This window comes from Xiphophorus maculatus, chromosome 20, assembly GCF_002775205.1.
Source record: "Xiphophorus maculatus strain JP 163 A chromosome 20, X_maculatus-5.0-male, whole genome shotgun sequence".
In the NCBI taxonomy this organism is placed as follows: domain Eukaryota; kingdom Metazoa; phylum Chordata; class Actinopteri; order Cyprinodontiformes; family Poeciliidae; genus Xiphophorus; species Xiphophorus maculatus.
Window position 1 is genome coordinate 10808222 of NC_036462.1, and position 28000 is coordinate 10836221.

A 28000-nucleotide genomic window follows, 5' to 3' on the forward strand; every position below is an offset into this window, starting at 1 on the left:
GGAGTACTGTTGTGGAAATTTCTGTCAAAGAAAGAGTTTGTTTCAATAACGAGAGAAAGATTAATCTTTGTCTTTATCTTTATTCGAAGGCAAAAGTACCCGTCTAACTCAACACAGTCAGTAGAAGAGCCCTGAACAACACAGATCACATAATTATATAGTCAGAGCAAAAAATAACACACCCCAAGTCTGAACTTATCTCCATTAGCAGGTGGACAACAGAGTCACATCTTTATCCACTGTCATGAAATTGCCCCTCACCTCATTGGAGGGAACAATTTTTAGTTAAGACTTTGCATTGGAGACCCACACCCTACATGTATGGCAGGAAATGAGAGCTGACAAGGATTCCAATAGAAACTTCTAGTTAATTTTTTATCAGTAACTCATAGTCGCAGGCTCTTTCACACTTACACAGTGGCAAACATTAAAGAAAAACATTCATCTACATAAAACACCATCAATCCTCATTCAGATAAAATTAAAATTAAATAAAGAAATGAAGTTAAGTAAATTAAGATGAAAAAAGGTTCAAAATGAAATTTTCTATTACAGTACTAATGAGTAATGACACACTGAAACAGGGGTTTTATTGTTTAAAACCCAGGTCTTGAGGCCTGGTTTCCTTCAAATTTTAGATCCAACACAATAGGAATCCAAGAGGTATTCTAGAGGATTGCTAATTCTACGTATGCACAGGCACACTCATGAGACCTTAGATTGATGCCATCCAAACTATAGAAAGAATGGAATAACAGTATTAGTCTTATTTGAATCTGTCAAGTAGATCCTGTATGAAGATTTGGCATTAAAACAACTGCAAAAAATAGTTAAAGAGGAGGGAAGCAACAACAGTAAACCTTTAAGAGCTAAATAGATTATTTAATATATTTTATCCTTACTTAATATATTGTATTGTACTGAAAACATATCTATTTTATCTGGGCTTCAACTGCAGTTATAAAAGGGGGAAAATAGTAAGTACATAAATACTGTACTTATGTACTTATGTACTTACTATGTATGTACAGTCAAATAGTACATAAGTACTAAGCACAATGTAAAATAAGCTCTTTAATCATGACTATTTAAAAAGTAATATGCAATCATAAGTGTCTTAGTTATATTAAAATGATCTTTTCCAGTATTGCTTTTTGTTAACTTATTTTCAGTTTACATTGAAAGATCTCTTAGGTAAAACTAAGTCCTTCATCATTGGTCACTTCTGATACATAGGTGTGTATGTTTTAAATACGATGCACAAATACATACTCAGGCTAGTACCCTATTAAATATTACATAGAGAACACCCACATCAACACAGATTACTCTCAACCCTCCTCTTTTAAGGTCTGTATTTTTAATCAAGAGGATTTCTATCTGTTTTTCAGGAACTTAAAACTTGATTTATGCACACATATATTTTTATGATCAGTTAAACTATGCCTTTTGTAATTTTATATTTTATCAGATGTCCTCTTCATCAGCTCCTGGAACAAATTTCACAGTTACTGAGGGCAACCTGACCGGACCTGGAGTTAATCTGGGCATGCTTTCTGTAACTGCTACTATTACCAGTCTGGTTGTTATTTTACTCGGCATCATCACCTGCTCCATTAATACGCTAATGATTCACATATTCAACAAACATCAAGTGTGTATATTCTTTTATATGTGTGTTATTGGTGTGCATTTCTGTTTCTCAGTAGTTAGGTAGAAAGATTACTGTGGAAGAGTGAATTTCTACTAGCAGGAACAGAAAAGGTGTTTTGTGTCCAGTTTCATCATCTTTTTTTCTAACCCACACATCTTTTTTGCTACAGATTGGATCTAACATGATAAAAATGATCCATATCTTTTTCTTTATTTAAAGTATTATTTAATGTTTTCCCTATATTTCAATGCTCAACATTGGACTATAAAAAGTGATTATTGTTGACATTTTAAACTGACATGGTGACAAACGGAGAGAGTTTGTGCATATTCTTTTCCATATTTTATAATTGTTGACAGTACAGCTGTATAATTAAAACAAACTACAGTGGTGTTTAATGTATTGCATAATGTTTAGGTTACTGAATTATTGGTATAGCAAAATAAACTTTTTATTTTAAGTTTTAAATCCAAACTGAAATGTTATACCACTAAGGTGTTTTTCAGTGTTTTCTATCAAATTGCCATTTAACTCTGGACTCATGCACTTCACAGATCTTCAGGGTCAACCCTCGCTACATCCTTTTCATCCACTTGGTGCTAAACGAAACACTCCAGTTGACAGTCAGCGCGTCCCTCTACCTCTTTGGCAATTCCTTCTTCACCATCTATGTCTCACTGTGCGTACTCATCCTCCTGCCGGCTATTCTCACCACCATGAACACTCCATTGAATCTGGCCTGCATGGCAGCAGAATGTTACATCTCCGTCTGCATCCCCCTCCGCCATGGAAACATATGCACAGTTAAGAAAACCTACATTGTCATTGGCATTATGTGGGTAATAAGCTTGCTCACTATTCTGCCTGATATATTTATTCTTTTGATTACCGAAGAGCTGGAATTTTTGAAAACGAGAGTTTTCTGTGAGAGGGACACCGTGTTCAGAAACAGCTACAGTAAAAATAAGAAAGATGCGTCCTATCTATTTTTTCTGGTGGTGGTTTGTCTCACTCTATTCTATACTTATTTCAGAATTCTGTTTGTGGCAAAAGCTGCAAATTCTGATGCTAAAAAAGCAAGAAACACTATTCTGCTTCATGGTTTTCAGATGTTGATGTGCATGATGCTGTATATGCAAAATTTACTAAAGCAGCTCCTCACATACTTGTTTCCTAAACATAGCATTTCCATACGGCATGCTATTTTTATATTAATCCAGATCATTCCTCGCTGTCTAAGTCCCGTTGTTTATGGGATACGAGACAAAACTTTCAGAATGTACTTTAAGAAGTTTTTTATATGTATGCAAGTAAAAGCAATAAGGGTACAAACCTAACAGAGATCCAAAAGTCTTGTGAAATATATTGAACATTTTCAACAAAGCCTGTTACCTTACCTGTGTGAAAATGGGTAGTGAGTAAGTAGTTATACATGAATATAACAAAGTGCAAGTAAACATGTCATTTTCATGTAGCATTTATTAAGGGCAATCTCAACAACCATTTCAATAGGTACACTTGCTAAATTGTTTAACACAAATGACAAATCTGCCAACTAGACAAAGTAAACTGTGCTGTACTAGACATGATGTCATGATCCTTGAGTGTTTGAGTTTTAAGTGTTATTTATGTTTGGAATTCTCTGTTATTGCTCAACTGCTTTTGCCTCACTTATATGGCAAGACTATGTCAGATGATGCCATATAAGTTTATTCCTTCTTATTTAGTCTCTGTATTTAATGCTATTTTAACAGTTGAATGCAACCTACTTCCGATTTTTTGCCCTCATGCCATTTCACTATACTATATATCCAATAGTTTTCAAAGCATCTGCAAACTGAATTGTCATGCTATATCATCTGACTTTTTAACCACTGACGTGCTTCCAAGGTAACCGTAATGTAGCATTAGCCCCTGGATTTTACTTTTTCTTCACTGGATCTTTCCATTTCTCAGTCCATTCTACCTGAGAGCCATAACCTGTCTTCTTCTACATTTACCTGTAGTTTTTCTTATTTGATTAAAACACTTCATTTCTATTACAACGTGTTCTGTGTTTGTGTTCTTTTGCAATCACATGTCATGAGAGACAAACTCTACTTGGCTGAGTTTCAAACTGAGCATCTAGATAAGTAAGAGTTTAAGTAACTTTAAAGGAGGGATGGTTGTTGGTGTGGTGCCAGACAGGCTGGTCTTACTTCAGAATTGACCCACAGAGATTTTTAAACGCTGTCAAACTTATTTGTATAGTAAAAAGGGAGCGTTGCATTTCTGCAGATGGCAGTAGGACCACAAGGAGGAGGCAGAGGAGCTCAATCTTTTCACATTATGTCTCATTATATTGTCAGGACACTGTGACAGCTTTCACAATTATGCAAACAATACATTTTTATAAAAGTTATTACTGTAGCTTTAAAATACAGCTTCATAAAAAGCAATATGCACTCAAAACGAAGTTTTGTTAATATCTCTTGCAATGTTACTTCTTGTTTCTGTTTCCCATTTACCCTGAAAGATATATTTGGTAAAAAGTAAACTCATACATCATTGGTCTGCTGGTACAAAGGAGGGCGTGTTTTAAATAAGGTACACAAATAAATCCTCAGGCTGGTATTCTATTATATAACAGGGAAGAACCACATCAATACAGATTACTTTTGACACTATTCTAAGGTCTGCTTTTTAAGGAAGTTGGAGGATTCAGTCTTATTAGTGTGTAACAAACTTAAAACCAGAGTCATACATTATTTTCTCATGACTTAAACTGTATCTTTTGCTGTTTTATGCCTTATCAGATGTCCTCCTCTTCATCTGCCAGCACAAATTTCACAGTTACTGAGGGTAACCTGACCGGATCTGGAGTTTATCTGGGCATGCTTTCTGTAACTGCTATTATAGGCAATGTGGTTGTTTTTTCACTTAGCATTGTCACCTGCTTCATTAATGCTTCAATGGTTCACATATTCAACAAACAGCAAGTGTGTATTATATTACTGTATGTGTCCTTGATGTGCATTTTTTATAACTCACTTAGGCAAAATGATTACTTTTGTGTCCAACTTACTCATGTGATTTTTCTCACCCACACTTTTCTATTTTTTCAGATTGTACCTAAGATAATGAAAATTATGTTCATATTTATATTCAAAGCTCAAAACCAACTCTATACTGCCCAATATGGCATAGGAACACATGCAAATAAGAAGAGTAATTATTGTTGACATCAAAACTGAGAGTTCAGTAGAATTTTTATTATTTTATGAATGGTAATAGGAAGACATTTTTTGTAATTAAAACAAATCAGTGTGTTGGTTAAATACCTAAAGAAAGTATTTTTAATGTTTAGATATGTGTTTTCTGATTCATTTTTACTCATTTTACAGCATGTAATGTAGGAGAATATTAGGTAAAAAACATGCATAATAAACTAACATGATTATACATTTTAAATCAAAACTAAGAAAATACATCACAGGAGATGATGTTTTACATGGTTTTAGTGTTTTCTATCAAATTGTCATTAAACTCTGAACTCATGCACTTCACAGATCTTCAGGGTCAACCCTCGCTACATCCTTTTCATCCACTTGGTGCTAAACGAAACACTCCAGTTGACACTCAGCGTGTCCCTCTACCTCTTTGGCAATTCCTTCTTCACCATCTATGTCTCACTGTGCGTACTCATCCTCCTGCCGGCTATTCTCACCACCAGAAACACTCCATTGAATCTGGCCTGCATGGCAGCAGAATGTTACATCTCCGTCTGCATCCCCCTCCGCCATGGAAACATATGCACAGTTAAGAAAACCTACATTGTCATTGGCATTATGTGGGTAATAAGCTTGCTCACTATTTTGCCTGATATATTTATTCTTTTGATTACTGAAGAGCTGGAATTTTTGAAAACGAGAGTTTTCTGTGAGAGGGACACCGTGTTCAGAAGCAGCTACAGTAAAAGTAAGAGAGATGCGTCCCACATATTTTTTCTGGTGGTGGTTTGTCTCACTCTATTCTATACTTATTTCAGAATTCTGTTTGTGGCAAAAGCTGCAAATTCTGATGCTAAAAAAGCAAGAAACACTATTCTGCTTCATGGTTTTCAGATGTTGATGTGCATGACACTGTATATGCAATCTTTACTAAAGCAGCTCCTCATATACTTGTTTCCTAAACATAGCATTTCCATACAGCATGCTATTTTTATATTTATCCAGATCATTCCTCGCTGTCTAAGTCCCGTTGTTTATGGGATACGAGACAAAACTTTCAGAATGTACTTTAAGAAGTATTTTATATGTATGCAAGTAAAAGCAATAAGGGTACAAACCTAACAGAGATCCAAAAGTCTTATGAAATACATTGAACATTTTCAACAAAGCCTGTTACCTTACCTGTGTGAAAATGGGTAGTGAGTAAGTAGTTATACATGAATATAACAAAGTGCAAGTAAACATGTCATTTTCATGTAGCATTTATTAAGGGCAATCTCAACAACCATTTCAATAGGTACACTTGCTAAATTGTTTAACACAAACGACAAATCTGCCAACTAGACAAAGTAAACTGTGCTGTACTAGACATGATGTCATGATCCTTGAGTGTTTGAGTTTTAAGTGTTATTTATGTTTGGAATTTTCCGTTATTGCTCAACTGCTTTTGCCTCACTTATATGGCAAGACTATGTCAGATGATGCCATATAAGTTTATTCCTTCTTATTTAGTCTCTGTATTTAATGCTATTTTAACAGTTGAATGCAACCTACTTCCGATTTTTTGCCCTCATGCCATTTCACTATACTATATATCCAATAGTTTTCAAAGCATCTGCAATCTGAATGGTCATGCAATATCATCTGACTTTTTAACCACTGACGTGCTTCCAAGGTAACCGTAATGTAGCATTAGCCCCTGGATTTTCCTTTTTCTTCACTGGATCTTTCCATTTCTCAGTCCATTCTACCTGAGAGCCATAACCTGTCTTCTTCTACATTTACCTGTAGTTTTTCTTATTTGATTAAAAGACTTCATTTCTATTACAACGTGTTCTGTGTTTGTGTTCTTTCGCAATCACATGTCATGACAGACAAACTCTACTTGGCTGAGTTTCAAACTGAGCATCTAGATAAGTAAGAGTTTAAGTAACTTTAAAGGAGGGATGGTTGTTGGTGTGGTGCCAGACAGGCTGGTCGTACTTCAGAATTGACCCACAGAGATTTTTAAACGCTGTCAAACTTATTTGTATAGTAAAAAGGGAGCGTTGCATTTCTGCAGATGGCAGTAGGACCACAAGGAGGAGGCAGAGGAGCTCAATCTTTTCACATTATGTCTCATTATATTGTCAGGACACTGTGACAGCTTTCACAATTATGCAAACAATACATTTTTATAAAAGTTATTACTGTAGCTTTAAAATACAGCTTTATAAAAAGCAATATGCACTCAAAACGAAGTTTTGTTAATATCTCTTGCAATGTTACTTCTTGTTTCTGTTTCCCATTTACCCTGAAAGATATATTTGGTAAAAAGTAAACTCATACATCATTGGTCTGCTGGTACAAAGGAGGGCGTGTTTTAAATAAGGTACACAAATAAATCCTCAGGCTGGTATTCTATTATATAACAGGGAAGAACCACATCAATACATATTACTTTTGACACTATTCTAAGGTCTGCTTTTTAAGGAAGTTGGAGGATTCAGTCTTATTAGTGTGTAACAAACTTAAAACCAGAGTCATACATTATTTTCTCATGACTTAAACTGTATCTTTTGCTGTTTTATGCCTTATCAGATGTCCTCCTCTTCATCTGCCAGCACAAATTTCACAGTTACTGAGGGTAACCTGACCGGATCTGGAGTTTATCTGGGCATGCTTTCTGTAACTGCTATTATAGGCAATGTGGTTGTTTTTTCACTTAGCATTGTCACCTGCTTCATTAATGCTTCAATGGTTCACATATTCAACAAACAGCAAGTGTGTATTATATTACTGTATGTGTCCTTGATGTGCATTTTTTATAACTCACTTAGGCAAAATGATTACTTTTGTGTCCAACTTACTCATGTGATTTTTCTCACCCACACTTTTCTATTTTTTCAGATTGTACCTAAGATAATGAAAATTATGTTCATATTTATATTCAAAGCTCAAAACCAACTCTATACTGCCCAATATGGCATAGGAACACATGCAAATAAGAAGAGTAATTATTGTTGACATCAAAACTGAGAGTTCAGTAGAATTTTTATTATTTTATGAATGGTAATAGGAAGACATTTTTTTGTAATTAAAACAAATCAGTGTGTTGGTTAAATACCTAAAGAAAGTATTTTTAATGTTTAGATATGTGTTTTCTGATTCATTTTCACTCATTTTACAGCATGTAATGTAGGAGAATATTAGGTAAAAAACATGCATAATAAACTAACATGATTATACATTTTAAATCAAAACTAAGAAAATACATCACAGGAGATGATGTTTTACATGGTTTTAGTGTTTTCTATCAAATTGTCATTAAACTCTGAACTCATGCACTTCACAGATCTTCAGGGTCAACCCTCGCTACATCCTTTTCATCCACTTGGTGCTAAACGAAATACTCCAGATGACAGTCAGCGTGTCCCTCTACCTCTTTGGCAATTCCTTCTTCACCATCTATGTCTCACTGTGCGTACTCATCCTCCTGCCGGCTATTCTCACCACCATGAACACTCCATTGAATCTGGCCTGCATGGCAGCAGAATGTTACATCTCCGTCTGCATCCCCCTCCGCCATGGAAACATATGCACAGTTAAGAAAACCTACATCGTCATTGGCATTATGTGGATAATAAGCTTGCTCACTATTCTGCCTGATATATTTATTCTTTTGATTACTGAAGAGCTGGAATTTTTGAAAACGAGAGTTTTCTGTGAGAGGGACAGAGTGTTCAGAAGCAGCTACAGTAAAAATAAGAAAGATGCGTCTCATCTATTTTTTCTGGTGGTGGTTTGTCTCACTCTATTCTATACTTATTTCAGAATTTTGTTTGTGGCAAAAGCAGCAAGTTCACATGCTAAAAAAGCAAGAAACACTATTCTGCTTCATGGTTTTCAGATGTTGATGTGCATGACGCTCTATATGCAAAATTTACTAAAGCAGCTCCTTATATACTTGTTTCCTGGGCAGGCCTTTTACACACAACAGGCTATTTTTGTGTTAATCCAGATCATTCCTCGTTGTCTAAGTCCTGTTGTTTATGGGTTACGAGATAAGACTTTCAGAATGTACTATAAAAAGTACTTCATGTGTTTCCCAGTCAAAGCAATAAGGGTACAAACCTAACAGAACTCCAAAAACTTTGGCTAAAGAAGTTTGTAGTATTTCTGAGTGTTGTTGATATATGACCTTAGCTTCCATGGAAGAGTTTTAACTTGCACTCGTAAATGTAGCGATGAACTGTGTTCACCGATGACAGTTTTCTGAAGTGTTCCTGACTCCATATGGTAAGAACTGTTGCTGTATGTTGATGTTTTTTAATGCAGTGCTGCCTTTGAGCATTCAATATTGATTTTTTTGGCATTTTCACTTACTGACAGAGATTTCTCCAGATTTTCTGAATCTTATTACATTATGAACTGTGCATGACAAAATCCCTAAATTCCTTGAAATTGTACATTCTGAAACTGTTGGACTATTTGCTCATGCAATTGTTCACAAAATGGTGCACCTTGTCTCATCTTTACTTGTGAATGACTGAGACTTTGGGGATGCTCTCGTTATACCTGATCATGACACCTGTTTCCAATTAACCTGCTCACATGTGGATGCCCAAACAAGTGCTGTTTGGGCATTCCTCTACTCTCCCAGTCTCAGTGAAAGTTGTCCCTGTGTCCCAACCTTTTTGGAATGTTCTGCATGTATCAAATTTCAAATGAATTAATATTTGCAAACATACAATAAATTTTATCAAGTTATACATTAAACATATTGTCTTTGAAGTGAATTCAACTTAAAATAGGTTGAGAATGATTAGCAAATTATGATATTCTGTTTTTAGTTATGTTTTACACTTCATTGGAAATGGGGTTGTACCAAATTCTGTTGCACAGAATCAAGAAACATATTTTAAATCAGTCTTGTGGATTAAGTTGGCTAATCTTTGCTCCATGGCTATAAATACAAATTATGCAATTTGCAATTATGCAAGTGTTATTTTTACCCATGAATAATTAGTAAGTTAAAATTAAATAAGTTATTAAAAACATCCCAGATGGTCAGATTAAGTAAAAATGTACAAAATCAAAAGAAAAAAATAAGGATAAATATAAAAATTTGGGGATTTGAAGGCAAAACCCCCAAAAGTTTCTACAGTTCTGTATCCCCCCCCCCTCAGTTTTTATTATATTTGACCTATAGTGTCTGTTGGTGTGCCAGGGAAATGTGCTTTTATAACAAGAAGGTTCAGTTTATAAAGTAAAACACAAAATAACTACTCTACACTGAAAAAGTCCGAGTTCAGTTTCCTCTGAATAACTAATTAATACCCAGAAGAAAATCGTATCTTCATCACATGTTGGGAAGCCTTAAAACGGCCATAAATAACAAAACATCAGCCATATTTCTGACAGTTCCAGACTGGACAAGCTGAAGTCTTGAGTATCCATCAGAGGTAGGATCACCTTTTACGTTTCTCCTCTGAACTATGCTCTTGTTTCACGCTTCATTCTATACTTTGTTAGACCTTAATGTGCTTATTTTACAAAAGACCAGCAGTAGTTCTTTGATAAAAATTGTATATATCATGCACAGCAAGTACATTTAAGAAGCTGTAGTAATTCATTTCATTTTTACATTCACTACATTACCTAGTACATAAATCCAGTGGGCTAATACATAAGTATTCCTCATTTTAGCGCTTATAGAAAACACTAATGTACTCACCATTTTTAGCAACTACAGTATGAAAAACATTTTTCTATGGCATAAAAAAATCTAGGTTAAACAAAGATTTTATATCAAACTACATTTTACTACTACTGTCATGATGCCTTTATTTTCTAAGAAACATTGTGAGTATCCAATGCTCTTATATTTATCTTCTAAAACTTTGTGTATGTCTTCTAAACAAAATATGTTTTTAAAATTGTTTTCTTAAAAGTGAATGGTCTAAGAGGTATTTGATCGTTAGATGACCATAGCTCTTTATATAAATAAAGATATGAAATGAAAAATTTTGAAAGCAGCACAGTTTAATTTCCTACATGTCTATTTTTTAAATGTTAATTATTTCCACTGTTTTCTTTCTTCCTTATTTGTCTTTTTTAGCATCAGAGAAATCTGGCTTCAATGGCTTTTTTCAAGGGAGTGTAATAATTTGAACGCAGAGTTTGAATTGTCATAAATATTTTAAAATTGCATTTAGTTGCGCAAAAATAATCTAAAATTTAAATAGAAAACATCACACAATGAACTTGTAAACATCAAAGCTGAAGAATGGCCATAATTTTTCTTATTAGAAATATCACTGCAGGGTTTTCTGGATCTACCAGATGAATTCCTCATCTTTAAACTTCACTGTGTCAAGCAGCCTGACTTATAGAGACTCTCCCAGCTCTGCTGTGGCTAAAAATGTGATCATCGTGGCTCTTGGCATCACCATCAACTATATCAATGGGACATTGATTCACACCTTCAGAAAACACCAGGTGAGCATTTGTCATCACTGTTTTGTCATGCTGAAATATCATTGTTGCGAAACCAATGGTTATCATCAGCAGCTTAAGGAGAAAATTAAAGGTGCCGTTTTATTCTCTCTTTCAGATTTTTTATTTGAATCCTCGTTACATCCTTTTCATCCATCTGGTGATAAATGACATGATCCAGCTGACTACAACAATCAGCTTATTTGTGTTTAGTTATGTCTTCCAAAAAATTAATGCTTCCTTATGTTGCTTCATTGTTACCTTTGCTGTTTTCACCACTCTTAATACTCCGTTAAATTTAGCTCTGATGGCGGTGGAGTGCTACATCGCTGTCTGTTTCCCACTGCGACATGCTGAACTTTGCACCATAAAACGAACATATTTTCTCATTGGCTGTATTTGGAGTTTAAGCATAGTATCAATTTTGCCAGATATCTTTCTTATCCTTGCAACAGAGCCTCTAAGGCTATTTTACGCTACAATATTTTGTGACAGAGACATTCTGTTCCAACATCCTATAAGTATTCAAAAGAGGGATGCTTCTTACATAATCTTTTTATCTCTTGTATGGCTCACCCTTTTCCTTACTTATTTAAGGATATTTTTTGCTGCTCAAGCTGCTAGTTCAGCTGAAGGAAAGGTGAAACGAGTCAGGAATACTGTCCTACTTCATGGCTTTCAGCTATTTTTGTGCATGCTGACATATGTTGCTCCTATGGCAAAAAACGCCCTGTCATTTCTGTTCCCGAAATATAATGTTCATATCCTTTTTGTCTGGTACATATTGGCCCAGATACTGCCCAGGTTTTTGAATCCTATTGTGTACGGGCTGCGAGATAAAACATTCAAACAGCATTTGAGAAAGTATCTGCTGTGCACCATCAGAACAGCCAACAAACTTTATCCTTGAATCCTTAGAGGTTTAGAGGGTACTTGTGCAGTAATTTAGATGAGATTAAAGAATAATGTTTGTATGTTATCTTCATTGTAAAATTTGTTATAAAAATTACAAACCATAATAACTAAAACTGATTGTTTGCATAATTACAAAATGTGATGTAAATGTGAACCTGCAAAGCACCCCCTAGCGGATACCACCAGGAAATTAGCTTTGTAATGCTTTTATTTTGAAGGCTAGCTTTTCTTTCTTTGAGGTCAACTTCCTGAAGGCCAGCTTCATGTAATGCACAGATGATGGCAGCTTGGAGCTTGGTGATGATTCCCTCCCTTCACTAGGAGGGAATTCCCTAATCATCCATCTCACTGGGATGGACCACCAGGGTTAATGTGGACTGAAAGTTTGGTTGTTGTTTTGTATAATATTTGTATAAGTTGGAAGCAAGTTGTGAGTGAGTGTGTGCTGAATAATTTTCTTTAGTAATTTATATAGATTTATTTGTAACTGTTTGTTTACCTAAACTTTAAATAGTGGTGGTCTTTATGTATGTAAGTAGGGTTGTATTTTGGGGATTTATGACGATGAGTTTGCTTAACAGCTAAATGTCTCCTGATCATTGATGATTTTACCCTGTACCACAACCTATAACTGGTGAGATGTTTGAAAAATAAAAAATAGTAAAAAACATTCAGAGCTCTGGAAAGCAGCTGAAGCCTTTTGATGCCCTTATCTACTTTTTCATGATTCCCATCCTGTTTGAGGGTTTTACATCACAAACTCCCACATGTTTGTTTCATAATTGGTTGCTGTATTGCATTCTTATGGTGTAAAGCACTTTGAAGTGCCTTGTTGCTGAAATGTGCTATACAAATAAACTTGACTTATATCCCAAAAAGCCCATTTGGATGCACCTTAAATCACCTCTGTGTGGACGAAACGTGAGAGCTGTGCCAGAATTTTTTATGTGGAATTTTTTCCACATTTATGGGGCGTGCCGTGGTGGTGTAGGGGGATAGCGCGACACATATTTGGAGGCCTTGAGTCCTCGACGTGGCTGTCGCAGGTTCCACTCCCAGAGCCAGCGATATTTGCCACATGTCTTTCCCCATTTCTTGTCAGCCTACTTTCATATAAGGCATACAAAAGACCCCCTGGAGGGGTAAAAAAAATGATGTGGAAAAATTATTTCTTTATCAAAATAGAGCTGAAGTGCTTGAATGTTTATAAGGAGGGATTTACATTTTTAGACTATTGCATTTCAAAATATGACTACTCCCTTTCATTTAGTTTTCAGGATAACATGAAGACTGAAAATTTATAGATTTGTGTTTTTCTTCCTGTAAAAAGGAATTACAAAAATCCTGGCCTTGATATAGCAAGTAGCAAGTGAATCAACTTGTCTTTTAGACATTTCCTGAGACGTTTCCTTTATCTCAGCATCTATAGCTCATCATACACTTTTGATTAGGTACAAAGAAAGGGAAGTAAAATGATTGAAAAGCTTTTACATTCAAAGAGAAATTTTAGAACCTCCCATGTAATCCTATCTCAGTACTGATCCAGAAAGAAATTACAAGAGAATCATGGATGCTTCTACCACTACATTAGTGAAATAAGTTTGTACAGATTTTGCTTGACTAACTCTGACAACTTAAGTAATACCCAGGAGAATATTATACCTACATTCAATGTTGGAAGGACTGAACCTTCATATAAAGCAATATTTCATACTCAGCTTCTGACTAGCAAAACAGTCAAGAGTGACACATCTAAGGTAGGACATCTTTGCACTTCTCATGTGAGCTCTATTGTTTCAACTTTGTATTTTCTGCACGATGGCTGTGGAATGGAAATTAAAGATATTTAGGGACCTAACAGAAATACTCCAAATATTAATGTTTGTGTTTTCGGCATTAAATCATATTATCAATACTATAGTATATGGGAAATATATTTATGTCTTAAATATTTGTTTCAGATTCAGTTGCTTGATGGTGAAGTGTATGGCATAATATTTTTGTTGTGAATGTGTTGCCATGTTTTTATGTTCAGAAAAAAAGAATAGTATAAATAATTACAAAAGTAAAAAAAAAAAAGGCAAGAATGGATTTTTATTTTGATTAATTTTAAAAACATTCAAGATATTACAAATTCAAATTGCTATGTTTTAATATGGCCAGTAGTAGCCAAGATAGAGAAATTTCTTTAAAGAGTAAAACTCAATTTTAGACTTGTCTTTGATAACAACTGGAATATCATATTTTATAGTCTGTTTTTAACCTTTCATCACTTTTCACATTATATTGCTACAGCAATGTAATTTTTGTCATATTTACAGGATATGATTTTAAATGGTTTAGAAAACCATCTCCTTTAAAAAAATTATTTTCTCTAAAATCTTAGCATACTTTTCTGTATTATTGCTGTCATCAGTGCATTTGTACATGGCATCTCATTATCATATGCCATGACATATGAGGATTAACTGTATGGAGTTGTTGGTCTAATCTGCTTTAATTCATGCTGACTCATGCTTTTAGTTGTGCCGTAATGCCAGGCTGGCCTGTCCTGACTCTGTTGCCCATCAATTACTTAGTGCATTTTCTTAAGTATTATAGGCAATGTTGCATCAAGCAAATGTTTTTCCTAAACGACAAAACAGGCCACAGTGAGGTTTTCATACAATAACCATCTGTTTTGCTACAAGTATCTCCACAAGCAACGAGAAAGTAATTGACAGAGTTAGGCAAGGAGTTCTCTTCTACTGCAATCAAAGCAAAAAAAAAAAAACAACAAAACCCTTAACTCAAAGAATCTACCTAGATGATCTGGTTGCAAAGTTCAGCTTGCTTATTTTTTTTATTTTATTAGTTAAAAAGTCAGAAAAAATACAGAAGAAATAAAAACAACATATACAAAATAGTAAGAACAATAACTAATATGAAGAAAAAAAATATTTATATACAGTAAATACTGTCTAAACCCTTCCAGAGATAACTTGTTCTAAGCACAAGAACAATGTGCCTTTAAAATTCAAACATTTAAAATACTATTGTTGTACTATACTAATGTAAATAATGTTGTTTGATGTCATCTTTTCATAGACATAAGCACAAATTGAAGATGAATTCCTCATCTTTCAGCAACATGTCAAGCAGCTTAACTTATAGAGACTCTCTCGGCACTGCAGTGACCAAAAATGTTCTCATAGTGGCTCTTGGCATCACCATCAACTACATTAATGGAACACTGATTCACACCTTCAGAAAACATGAAGTAAGCATTTTACGTCCTTAGCCATCTTTGTCAATTATTGAATAAAATCATATTAAATGAATAAAATCACTTAAAATATCCTTTTTTTTCTCTTACAGATATTTTACATGAATCCTCGTTACATCCTGTTCATCCATCTGGTGGTTAATGATATGATCCAGCTGACTACATCCATCAGCTTGTTTGTTTTTAGTTACATCTTCTACAGAATTAGCACTTCTTTCTGCTGCTTTATTGTTACCTTTGCCGTTTTCACCACTGTGAACTCTCCTTTAAATTTAGCTTTGATGGCGGTGGAGTGCTATATCGCCGTTTGTTTCCCACTGCGACATGCTGAACTTTGCACCATAAAAAGAACATATTTCCTCATTGGCTGTATTTGGGGTTTAAGCGCAGCAACGGTTTTGCCAGACATCGTTCTTATCCTCGCCACAGAGCCTCTGTGGTTGTTTAACTCTACGGTATTTTGTGAAAGAGACACTGTTTTCCGACACCCAATAAGCATAAAAAAGAGAGATGTTTCTTATATAATTTTTTTATCTGGAGTTTGGCTTACACTTTTATTTACATACCTCAGGATCTTTTGTGCTGCTCATGCTGCTAACTCAGCTGATGGAATGGCAAAGGCCAGAAATACTATCCTGATTCATGGTTTTCAGCTACTTTTGTGTATGCTAACATATGTAACCCCTTTGGCAAAGATGTTTCTGGTGTTTCTGCCTATTGCACAATATGTCCAAGCATATTTTTTTTGGTACATATTGATCCAGATTCTGCCCAGATTAGTGAGTCCTATTGTGTACGGGGTACGAGACAGCACATTTAGACAATATTTGAAAAAGTATCTTTTGTGCAGCATCGGAGAAGTCAACAAACTACATCCGTAAGCGTTTCTTGTGTCGGTGTAGATATCCTAAATTTGATCATTTTAAAATGTACACTGTGCTATCTGTAAAATTAGACAATGCATGTTTCTGATTCAAGCAAACAAAAATGACCTGTAATAAACATTATTGGATGTGTGACAGAAAACAAAATTAGATTCACCTTTGAATTAGTGAAATATTTTCTACTTTCATTCACTGTGCAGTCTTTCACTCAATGCAAATAAGAGACTTAAATTGAACTTTGGTGTATTGCAATGGAGTATATTAATGGTTCACAGATTACTTCTTATGTAGTCTTAGGACCTAGAGATACATGTTTAAGATACAATGTGAATTTTAAAAATATTGAAATAAATGTTGACATTTGTGTTTGTACTGCATTTAGATGAGAATTGTCTTAAATGAAAAAGTGTTCCATGTATACAGAAATGGTACAACTTGTGTATGATTGATGGAAAAACTGAAAAATTATTTGATATTACTCAAGTTAAAATTTTCCCCATTCTTAAAGCTGCATCATTAGGTAACTTGTGTTGAAGTTGTGCTGATGGAGAAAAAAACTCCAGTAAAATCCGTTTCAGGTGTCGGTCTTGCTAACTTAAGCCATAAGTTAGGCCATATAACCAGAGGCCTAAGAATTCACAGCAGACTCCTTTGTGGGAAAGGAGCTGTAGTGCAGCAGAGAACAGGGAGTAAGCAGTGTGCAGCACTAAGACCTTCCTGATTCTAATTGGTCATTTCACGGAAAAGTGTATTTCTGCAGATGGCAGCAGGACCACAAGGAGGTAGAACTCAATTTTTATTTTCACAAATGCCCATTGGGCAGTGAGTTTTCATGTTAAAATGTAAATTACCTACTGCAGCTTTGAATTGCTGTGCTGTTTCCATTAGCTATGTTGCTGAGAGTCAGTGGTAGAAGAAAATCAGAAAGCTTAAAATTTTTAAAAATGCATATGATCCTAATGACATACCCATTGACAAAACAGGATGTATATCCCATGAAACCCATTTCTGAATGCACAATGTTGCTCAGACTCTTTAAACTTCAGTGTGTCTCAAGTGATTTTAGCATATCAATACTTGTGTCTGGAAGGTTCATTCACTGGTTAATCAGTATTACCAGCTACCTTTGCAGCATGAAGATAAACACCAAGCAAATCAGATTACTGGAGAAGATGACTTTAAAAAAAAAGCCACCTTGGAATTTGCACCAGTAAGTGCTTAGGATTAAACACACCAATGAGAGAGACATGTGATTCCATGTGATTTAAAGTTACATTTATTATATCTAGTTTAAAAAATAAATAACTGTAAGGGGAGGAGGAAGTGTGCTGCACAGAGGCCTTCCAGCAGGAGAGGGCAGTCAAAACGAGGAGAACTGATTCCTAAACCAAGACGGAACAGATGAAGCCAAATAGGTCAAGCTAGTGATGTTACGTGATGTGCCGAGGCTTCGAGGAGGGGCGTTTGGAGGGGGCGTTTCCGCGTATCGAAGCTTCATTTAGGGGAGGAGCCGAAAACGATGACGTCCGAAGCCTCGCTGCCCGGCGGTACCACGTGACTGCTTCGGGAAGTGGCTCAGAGTTTGACAGCTTTAGAAACCCCACAGGCTCCATTCAAAATGTGGGTTGTTGTATTTTGCAGAAGAGCCATGAGATACTGCAAGAAGAGAATGAGCAGCTGCTGAAGACTGTGGAAAGTCTCAGGAAAAAACTCGAGCGCCTCATTAGAAATGATAAAGCAAGCAGATGGCAAGCAAAGAGCAACATCCTTGTGGAATCAAACGAATACTACAGGAACCAGATATGAAAACTTAATTCAGAATTGGACAAAGCAAACTCATCAGAACAGCAAATCAAACGTGATTTTGGTGAGCTGTTGAGCTATAGGGTGACACTGGAGCAGAAACAAGTAGCACTGAAAAAAAAAATTAGCGGATGATTTGAAAGAAAATAATAAAAAACTGGACTGGCTTAAAAGACAAAATAAAGAGCTCAATAAAGAAATGGTAGCTCTGCAGATAGAGCACGAGAGAATAAAATCCAGGGTGGCAGAAAAAGACAATGGTGATCCACAAAGAGCAGAGAGCCTCAACCAAAACCCACAGAACATACCGGAAGAGATGGCGAAACCATCATTGTTTCACAGAGTGGGCCGTATTTTTATCGACATGTACCAGTCGAGAACGTTATGCTATTGGGTGCCACCGCGGATTTTTTAAATACAGAAGAGGATCTTTGGGGGTGTAGAGGAATATAATTATATCATTCATTTCATGCAACATTTCATCAGTTCTCAAATTACAAGGATGATAATCAGATGCTCATGAGTTAAACCAAACATTTGGAGGTTCATATGTGAAACTGATTAACACACCTGGACATGTAAGTTTAAAGGACAAATTCTAACATTGATGTAAAAACAGCAGTTATAATGTCATTTTGGTTCAGGCTCAATGATGCTTTTGACATTTTATTTATATGTCTGAATGAATGTGGATTTACTTAATGAAGAGAAACAAGTTAAGACTTAACTGTGTCCCCATGGGTTGAATAAATTGACAATGAAGAAGGAAATCAATGAAACAAAAGGTTGTAATAATGGAAGGAAAGTTAGTGGTATCTGCAATTTGTATCGATTAGTGCTTACACTATAGGTGCACAAGTGGACCTTAATATTCTTAAAAGTTTAAAATAAGGGCAAGTTGTAGACATCAAATTACATGAGTCGACTAGCTGGAGAATTCAGTGTGCGTGGTAATGACATAATAGGTTATAACCTAAGTCTACTGGAAAATTATAAATTTCTTACTTAAAAAGTATGCAAACCAATTGCCCTAACAAAACCATTTACAGCAATATAAATAAAAGAAAGTTACATTATGGATTTATGTATTGCAAACTCAAAATAATTTTTTCTGAGTAGTACATTAACTAAGCAACAAAAACATGTTGATATGAATTAGACGTGATTAATGTACAGTACAGACCAAAAGTTTGGACAGCAGTTATTTCTAATTTCACAAATGAGCTGAAGTAAACAAACAGCCACATCTTACGTGGTTGAAACAGTACTTACTGAAGTTACTGGACCTGTGCACACTGCTGACCAAACAAGCAACAACTCATGCTGAGATGTGACAATGTCTGACCAGGAAAAAGTCTCCCTTTATACCCAGCTGCTGGCAGTTAATTGGATGTACAGCTGTTCTCAATCAATGAGAGCCGGTTTCATTCATTCAGCTACATTTGGGAGACACCAAACACCGCGCCTCACCAAAAACACACCTGGTGGTGGCAGCATCATCCAACTTGGCAGCAGGCCCTGAAAGGCCTTTAAAAATAGAAGGTAAACTGAATGTTTGCCAGATGTGATGACACATCTGTAAAATTAGTCTGGGTGCAAAATAATGTCACATGAGAAGTGTCACTCATTACAGGACTTTCTGTTCCACGTCTAATTTATTTTGTCACATTTAGACCCATCAAAAATGTGCCGTCTATGTCAATGTCCTTTGTCCACAGTTTGTACACCAACTCTGTTTTACGTATTTGTCAGAGCTAAAAATGTTTTACACTTTAGACCATACATAGAGTTACTTATATTTTACATTTTATTTTTGTTAAAAAAAATAGTAGTGGCAATTAACACTTAAAACAAGCTTTAAACAAATACACTAATTTCCATTCTCATCCCAATGCTATTGCAAGTCTAATATGCAGCTGCCCTTTGCCACAAACATACAACATACAAAAAGCAAAGCACATACATGCACCCCCCCCCCCACACACACGCCCCCTTGACTATTTTTTTTTTATCCCGATGACTTTTCTGCATATCAGTTATATATTGAGAAATGTGGAGCAGCCCTGACTTGTTGTCTGCAGCATAACCCCATATAACCATCACCAGGTGAGTTTGTGTGTACAGTTGTTTCTGTTTAAACAGTTGATGAGTCCTTAGTGTTACAGGTCCTGAGTGTCAGAACTGCTGTAACAGTGATGATGCAATCGTTAGGACAAACAGACAGGAGTCAGCAGTGGAACGTAGCGCTGCCTTTAGCATCCAGATTGCTTTTTTTATTATTATTATTTGTTAACACACAAAACCTTTGTATTATAACACAGTAAATCCTTTTACATTGCCACTGGTGTACTTTCATGACAGGCAAAAGTCAACCCCACACTGCTGAAGACAACCGCGGCACATACACCAAACAGGACAAACCAACTGCCGCAAAGCTTCACTGTAATTTTACTGTATTCCTTTTTTAAAAAAAAAAAACAAAACAAATAAAACTTCTCAAACACCAACACGTTAAAATATAACGGTCCTACAAGGAGACGTTATATTTCAACGGCCCCACATGAAGACGTTAAAACATAACGGTCCTCAGAGCGAGCCGGCACATTACCAACTACCCCCGTCCGACAATACTGACAAAACGGTGCATAGAAACCGCGACTCAGTGATACATCACGTCAATCAATATATACACATCTTACAAAGTTGCCTTGGTGGGTTTTTACCACTGTATACTGACCTAAAGGACAAACAGACAGGAGTCAGCAGTGGAACGTGCCGCTGCCTTTAGCATCCAGATTGCTTTTTAGGGCAGACCGGAAGACCATCCCAAAACCTACCTGGAAGCAACGCCCCCCAAACAAAGGTTCCGCTTCGCCACTACCACTCCCTTCGAAGTACACCCAAGTACACCTCGCTGCAGCAAACAGAAAGGGGCGGGGACGGACCACTGTCAGTCTCCTCCCGTCCCCGTCCTCATTTGTTTACATTAGTACTGCTAATGTAAGCAAATGAACTTGCCTAACTGTAAACAAAATGAAATTTGTTAATTTATTATTTTTCTTTTAGAAAATAGAATAAATTTTATCTGAAACTATTTCAAAATTAATAAAAAAAACTAAATACTGTGGTGACATTTTTCTTTTTTAGGTGCACCCTTTGCCACAAACATACAACATACAAAAAGCGAAGCACATACATGCACACCCCTCCTAACCCCCCACCACACACGCCCCCTTGACTATTTTTCTTTATCCCCATGACTTTTCTGCATATCAGTTATATATTGAGAAATGTGGAGCAGCCCTGACTTGTTGTCTGCAGCATAACCCCATATAACCATCACCAGGTGAGTTTGTGTGTACAGTTGTTTCTGTTTAAACAGTTGATGAGTCCTTAGTATTAATGAAATATTCTAGGTAAGAAAAAAATGCAACACGTAGTATATGTAAATTGTCATTTAGTAATTTTGTTATTTTTCTTCTGTGTTAGAATCATTGCATTCAGAAATAACAGTGTATTGTAATATGTGTTTAGATGTTTTTTGGTTTGAAGACTCATCGGTTGCAGCAGAAGAGAAAAAAAAGTAATTGATCAAACATATAAACTTTTACAACATAAGTGTTGTCAAAGATAACAATGTAGTGTGAAAATGCTTGAAATAAAACATATATTGTTGCTGTGATAAGGAATCATTACAAAACACATGCATCTGAAAATGCAAATTGTGAGTAAATGTAATATGTATTTAGGATAAGAACTGCTGCCTGTCATCTTTGATTGATGTGCTTGAAGTGAAAATGTAAATTTGCTTAAAATAATGACATGAATAATTTACAGGAACCATTCAAAAACTAAAATGAACTAAATTACACAATGTGTTAAAAACAAAATAGTATTATTAGTATTTCATAATCATATTTTTTGTTGAATACTTCTTGTATTCCTTTTAATAATTTTAAGTGTGCTAATCATCACTAAAACCTCAGAGTTTAAATGCTGTCTTCCAGCTTTTCTAAATTTTTATCAATAACCTGTTGAATATTTCTCCACAGTTTGGCACATCGTCAGATGATCCTCAAGCCCTCTAAATGTTGGTATGAATACAACCACTACTGTCAATCGGGACCCGCTTCATGTTGCAATCTTAAAGAATGTGATCACTGTGGCCTTCTCCCTCGCTATTATCTACATTAATGGGACTCTGGTTCATATATTCAGAAAACATCAGGTATCAATTTTATGCATTTTAAAAATAGCTGTTGTTCTTAAAATATTAAATTAGTTATTTAATTCAAACCATTTTACAGTATACTTGTTACTTGTAAAAATGTATAGACAGACAGATAGATAGATAGACAAAGAACATGTGTCTACACTGTAATGTCACAATACACCACCTAAGGTTTAAAATGCCTTTCTACAAAAAGTTTTTAAAAACTTCTTTTACTACAGATATTAAAATATTGTAACTCGGTAAGAGTATTAAAAAGGGATTGCTACATTATAATACTTCTATGGAAAATAAACTTAAAATTTACTGACTGATCCTCCGAAAGAAAGATGTATCCTATAAAAACAAAATTTGATTATTGCTTTTTTGCATCATTGCAGACAGGTTAATTAACATCAATAAAGTTCTTAAATTGACCTTGGGAGATATTTACAGAAAACATAGACTTCTGTAAATATGTTGATGAAACAAATACATAATTTAACCAATTGGGATCCATTTCCCATTATGAGTTTTAGAAATCAAAATTTAAAGGTAGACTTGCTAATGTATTGCACATATCTTTTCTTCGCTGTTTCTGAAAAAACTTGTTTTTTGTTACAGGTTCTCAACACAAATTCTCGTTACATCCTGTACATACACCTGGTAATCAATGATATCTTCATGCTCGCATTGATGATCCTCCTCCAAGTTCTTAGTTACATTATATATACACTCAATGTCTCATTTTGCATCATTATGCTAATGCTTGCCATAGCTACAAATCTAAACAACCCCTTAACGCTGGCTGCCATGTCTCTAGAGTGCTACCTGGCCATATGCTTCCCTCTCCGTCACCCTCAGATCTGTACAGTCAGAAAAACTTACATTGTGATCACTGTGATATGGGTCCTTAGTTTATTGACAATCTTACCAGATCTGTTCATAATTATTGCCACAAGACCTGCAGAGTACTTTCATTCCAGGGTCTTCTGCTTGTGGGCTAACATTTTTACAAGTCCGATTCTTGAAAAGAAGAAAGATGTATCCAACATTTTGTTTCTAGTCATTGTTTGGCTCATTCTTTTTTATTCATACTTTAGAATACTTTTCACTGCACAGGCTGCTTCAGTAAATGCAAAGAAAGCAAGGAACACTGTCCTACTTCATGGCTTTCAGCTGTTGTTATGCATGCTAAGCTATATTCACAGTATATCAATAGAGGGCCTGTCAATGTTGTTTCCAAAAGATACTTTAGCCATTCGGTATGTAATTTCTCTACTGATTCAGGTCATGCCAAGGCTCATAAGTCCGATAGTTTATGGCATAAGGGACAAAATGTTCAGACAGTACCTTAAAAGATACTTGCTACCTTTAAATTCAAACATTTATCCAGAAAATGTCCAAAAAAGTTAAACATATGGATATTTATATTTCAAGAACCTTTTTAAAGGCCCAATATGGTCTTTCTCTTTGTTCCTTTGTATTGAACTACATATAATAGTGTAAAATGAGAATACCTCAGTAAAAATCTACCCCCTAAAACAGCCTTTGCAAGGAGATAGCATTTTTGATATTACATCATAAAAGGTGTAAGTGCAAGAATTGTGATTCAGTTAAATTTCTGTTCAGTTCTGCTTCAGTTTTCTGTGACTTTCATTTTTTTGTCATGTTTTTTTCTCCATTTTTTAAAATCATTTCTGTATGAGCCGCACTGAAACTTTACCATTTAAATTCTAATCACAAAATGCAAATGATTAATCACAGATTGTCTAAATAAAAAAAAAATCATGCTGTTCTCACTTGTCATTTGTCTAATTTACTAGAGCTCCCTTTTCATTCACTATACTAAACTGAGTTTTGGTTATGTCAACAGCAGAGTAGATATTTTTGACAAATAAAATGGATTTGAAGAAAAGAAACCACATGGAAATTAGGTGAAACAAATAAAATTTTTAATGACTTTCAAAAACAATGAGGTGGCCTTACTGTTTTGCCTGTTTAGTAATGTAGCTTTACTATAGCAGAGGGCTTTGTTAGGGTGGACTTTAGCTTCAGCTTTACAGATTCAGGTTCGTTTTTGTTAGATTGATGGTGGGCTGCACAACACTGTAATCCTCAAAAATGCAGTAAATAAACAGTAACTCTATTAAACAAATTTGTGTTTTCCAACAGTTATGAGTAAAAACGTTAAGCCAATTAACTCAACCTGATGCAAAATTACAGCTATTGAGGAAATGTCTATAGGAAACCTAATAACTCTCATTAGCAGAAAACCTCTGTCATTCTGCCAGACCCTTTGTCATCTAGTTTAAGAAAAAGCATTGAAGCAAAGTCATTTAAGAGGTTTTGAAATAGTTTTTAGACCGTTGTATACCCTCATACTGGTACCAGCCCACGTAACTGTAACTCTGTAGCACACTTTGATCACCATTTAAACCAACCTGCCAATATTTCTTTAGGTATCTAAAAAAAAATGGTTTGCAGACAATGTATTTTGGCCACATCTTTGATGCTGATGTGCAAAATTAGGCACTTGACAACTTGCTTCTTAAACATATTTAGTACTCTAATAGCTGACAATGTTTTAAACACACTAAGCAAGACATATAGTTGTTTATGTTTTATGTTTCATTTATTTTTTTAAGCAGTCGTTTGGTGAAAGAGGATGGAAGTTAGTGTATTTGTCTAAAGGTTGAGCTTTAGATCTGATGGATGGAGGGATGGATGAAACAAACAAACAAAAACAGACAAATACTCTGACTTCCATCCTCATCCCAATGGACTTGCAATGCTAACATGTGGTTGTCCTTAGCTACATTCACACATTATGCAAAAGGGAAGCACCTACACACACACACCCACACGCATTAACACATGACTATTTTTTGTTCCCTTGACTTTTCTCCACTTTAACTATATATTGGGTTATGTCGAGCAGATCTGACTGATCTGCAGCATAAACCTGGTGAGTTTTTGTGCAGTTGTTCAATTTAAGCATTTAATGATTATTTAGTATTATTTAAAGATTTGTTTTTAAAAAATTGCAATATGTATGTCAGATGTGATTTACTAAATTTCTGTTTGCTTCTAGTGTTGGTACCCTTTGCAAAGAGTATTGTGTTGTGAAATTGTACTGTTTAATTTTTTCAGGTATTTGTTTTTTGTTCTGCTGGATTGATTGCAGCAGGAAAAGAAATATTTTTGATCAAAATGAATATTTTATTCTATTATTTATTGCTGTGATCATTAACCATTACAAAATACATCAATTAGAAAATGTAAAATGTGAGTAAACAAAGGACATTTTTAAGCTAACAACTACTGACTGTCATCTTTGATAAAAAAGCTTGAAGAGAAAAGACACAATTTGCTTTAAATGACTTTAAATTACGTGTGACCATTACAGAACTAAAATGAACAAAGTTGCACTGAGTTTTTTAAATACCGTATTATTGGCATTCTATATTATGCATATTAAAAACTCCTTGTATTTCTTTTAATAATATTAAGCATATTTATAGATACTTAAACCTCACAGTTTAAATTCTGTTTTTCAAACTTGCCTATGACATTAATTTAGTCAGTTTTAACAATAATATGTTGAATATTTCTCCACAGTTCTACACACTTTGTCAGATGACCCCCAAACTCTCTAAATGTTGGTATGAATACCACTACTGTCAACCGGGACCCGCTGTATGTAGCTATCTTAAAGAATGTGATCACTGTTGTCCTCTCTCTTGCTATTATCTACATTAATGGGACTCTGGTTCATACATTCAGAAAACATCAGGTATCAATTTTATACATTTTGAAAATAAGCATTTGTGTTTTTTGTGCAGTAACTGAGGTAACATGGACCCAGTTTTCTGTTGTTGCAAAACGTCCCCTTTCAAATATCATGAAGTTAAGTGGAAATTTTAGAATTGTTGTTTTTTAGCTGTTGTACTTGCAGTTTTAAAGTGACAAAATGAGGCCATTGGAAAATTTAAGGTAAAATTTGAGTTATCTGCCTTCTCTCCAGAAAACATCCAGGTAGGAAATTAGGTTCAACACTGCTGCTTTATTCAAGCAATTACACGGTCTACTTGTTAAATTGCTTTTGTCTTATATTTTTCTGAAAGTTGTATTTTTTATTTACAATTGTCTGTTGTTTTCATTAAGTATTAAAAAATACTTAAAAGTTTTCTGACAATAATGTCTGAATAAAGAACACATGTCCACAATGTACAGCTGCGAGACACCACTTAAAGTTTATAATGCTTAACCAGAAGAAATTCTTGAAAATTAATTTTACTCCAGCTGTTACAATATTGAAATGATAAAACTTGTTGCTATGAAATGTTTCAGGTTACATCTTTTACTAAACCTTTTAATTTGAATGTCTGTTTATCCCTGTATAAATTGTGACTTAGATGATTACATTTGTGAAACTAAAGTGCATGTAAAGTTTCAACTGATCAAGATCATTAATAATTTAAGTCCTTTAACAATTATGGACTGATTATCCTAAAGTAGGAGGTATCAGGTAAAAACATACATTTGATTATATGACTTTCTACTATCATTAGAGAACGGTTACATAGCACCAATAAACTGCTTTTATTGACCTTGGGAGATTGTGATAGTAACGAAAATATTTTTAAATTAAATGTCTGAAAAGAAAAAGAAACAATTTTAGTATTGATATTCAGATCATTTCACACTATGAACTTAGAAAGTCAAAGTAAAAAGGTCTGTCTTTCTATTCCATTTCCTGAAAAATCTTGTCTTTTGTTTCAGGTTTTCAACACAAATTCTCGTTACATCCTGTACATACACCTGGTAATCAACGATATAATCACGCTTTCAATGATGATCCTCCTCCAAGTTCTGAGTTATATTATATATACTCTCAATGTCTCATTTTGCATCATTATGCTAATACTTGTCACATGTGCATGTCTAAACAACCCCTTAACGCTTGCTGCCATGTCTCTAGAGTGCTACCTGGCCATATGCTTCCCTCTCCGTCACCCTCAGATCTGTACAGTCAGAAAAACTTACATTGTGATCACTGTGATATGGGTCCTTAGTTTATTGACAATCTTACCAGATCTGTTCATAATTATTGCCACAAGACCTGCAGAGTACTTTCATTCCAGGGTCTTCTGCTTGTGGACTAACATTGTTACAGATGCAATCCTTGAAAAGAAGAAAGATGTATCCAACATTTTGTTTCTAGTCATTGTTTTTCTCATTCTTTTTTATGCATACTTGAGAATACTTTTCACTGCACAGGCTGCTTCAGTAAATGCAAAGAAAGCAAGGAACACTGTCCTACTTCATGGATTTCAGCTGTTGTTATGCATGCTACACTATATTTATAATATATCAATAGAGGGCCTGTCAATGCTGTTTCCAAAAGATACTTTAGCCATTCGGTATGTAATTGCACTATTTATTCAGATTATGCCAAGGCTCATCAGTCCCATGGTATATGGCATAAGGGACAAAATGTTCAGGGAACACCTAAAACGATACCTGTTACCTTTAAATCCAGCTGTTCATCCAAAAAAGGTACAAAAGAGGAAAATATAA

At 35.0% G+C, this 28000-nt stretch overlaps 5 protein-coding genes across 5 annotated transcripts; all 5 read left to right on the forward strand.

Annotated features, from left to right (window-relative positions):
- Positions 1–1471: 1471 nt before the first annotated feature.
- LOC102219377 lies at positions 1472–8980 on the forward strand. Its single transcript, XM_023324545.1, has 6 exons — positions 1472–1654; positions 2209–2964; positions 4450–4632; positions 5203–5958; positions 7444–7626; positions 8198–8980. Exons 1-6 carry the CDS (start codon positions 1472–1474, stop codon positions 8978–8980), a joined length of 2844 nt encoding a protein of 947 aa, XP_023180313.1.
- Positions 8981–11187: 2207 nt separating this feature from the next.
- On the forward strand, positions 11188–12250 carry LOC102219628 (olfactory receptor 52A5-like). The gene is made up of 2 exons (XM_005797171.1): positions 11188–11343; positions 11459–12250. Exons 1-2 carry the CDS (start codon positions 11188–11190, stop codon positions 12248–12250), a joined length of 948 nt encoding a protein of 315 aa, XP_005797228.1.
- A 3111-nt stretch (positions 12251–15361) lies between these two features.
- LOC102219880 (olfactory receptor 51B2-like) lies at positions 15362–16401 on the forward strand. The gene is made up of 2 exons (XM_005797172.2): positions 15362–15514; positions 15613–16401. Exons 1-2 carry the CDS (start codon positions 15362–15364, stop codon positions 16399–16401), a joined length of 942 nt encoding a protein of 313 aa, XP_005797229.2.
- A 5902-nt stretch (positions 16402–22303) lies between these two features.
- LOC102220144 (olfactory receptor 2T1-like) lies at positions 22304–23833 on the forward strand. The gene is made up of 2 exons (XM_014475996.1): positions 22304–22435; positions 23042–23833. Exons 1-2 carry the CDS (start codon positions 22304–22306, stop codon positions 23831–23833), a joined length of 924 nt encoding a protein of 307 aa, XP_014331482.1.
- Positions 23834–26084: 2251 nt separating this feature from the next.
- On the forward strand, positions 26085–28000 carry LOC102220407 (olfactory receptor 2T1-like). Its single transcript, XM_014475981.1, has 2 exons — positions 26085–26213; positions 27203–28000. The coding sequence occupies exons 1-2, from the start codon at positions 26085–26087 to the stop codon at positions 27998–28000; spliced, it is 927 nt and encodes a 308-aa protein (XP_014331467.1).

What these genes read in the sequence shown, in the direction of transcription:
- LOC102219377 (XM_023324545.1), top strand. Translation starts at nt 1,472, where the DNA reads ATGTCCTCTTCATCAGCTCCTGGAACAAATTTCACAGTTACTGAGGGC. An exon ending in AGTTTTTTATATGTATGCAA is followed by an intron (nt 2,965 to 4,449) that starts GTAAAAGCAATA and finishes ATGCCTTATCAG; the next exon opens with ATGTCCTCCTCTTCATCTGC. An exon ending in AGTATTTTATATGTATGCAA is followed by an intron (nt 5,959 to 7,443) that starts GTAAAAGCAATA and finishes ATGCCTTATCAG; the next exon opens with ATGTCCTCCTCTTCATCTGC.
- LOC102219628 (XM_005797171.1), top strand. Translation starts at nt 11,188, where the DNA reads ATGAATTCCTCATCTTTAAACTTCACTGTGTCAAGCAGCCTGACTTAT. An exon ending in ACACCTTCAGAAAACACCAG is followed by an intron (nt 11,344 to 11,458) that starts GTGAGCATTTGT and finishes TCTCTCTTTCAG; the next exon opens with ATTTTTTATTTGAATCCTCG.
- LOC102219880 (XM_005797172.2), top strand. Translation starts at nt 15,362, where the DNA reads ATGAATTCCTCATCTTTCAGCAACATGTCAAGCAGCTTAACTTATAGA. An exon ending in ACACCTTCAGAAAACATGAA is followed by an intron (nt 15,515 to 15,612) that starts GTAAGCATTTTA and finishes TTTCTCTTACAG; the next exon opens with ATATTTTACATGAATCCTCG.
- LOC102220144 (XM_014475996.1), top strand. Translation starts at nt 22,304, where the DNA reads ATGAATACAACCACTACTGTCAATCGGGACCCGCTTCATGTTGCAATC. An exon ending in ATATATTCAGAAAACATCAG is followed by an intron (nt 22,436 to 23,041) that starts GTATCAATTTTA and finishes TTTTTGTTACAG; the next exon opens with GTTCTCAACACAAATTCTCG.
- LOC102220407 (XM_014475981.1), top strand. Translation starts at nt 26,085, where the DNA reads ATGAATACCACTACTGTCAACCGGGACCCGCTGTATGTAGCTATCTTA. An exon ending in ATACATTCAGAAAACATCAG is followed by an intron (nt 26,214 to 27,202) that starts GTATCAATTTTA and finishes CTTTTGTTTCAG; the next exon opens with GTTTTCAACACAAATTCTCG.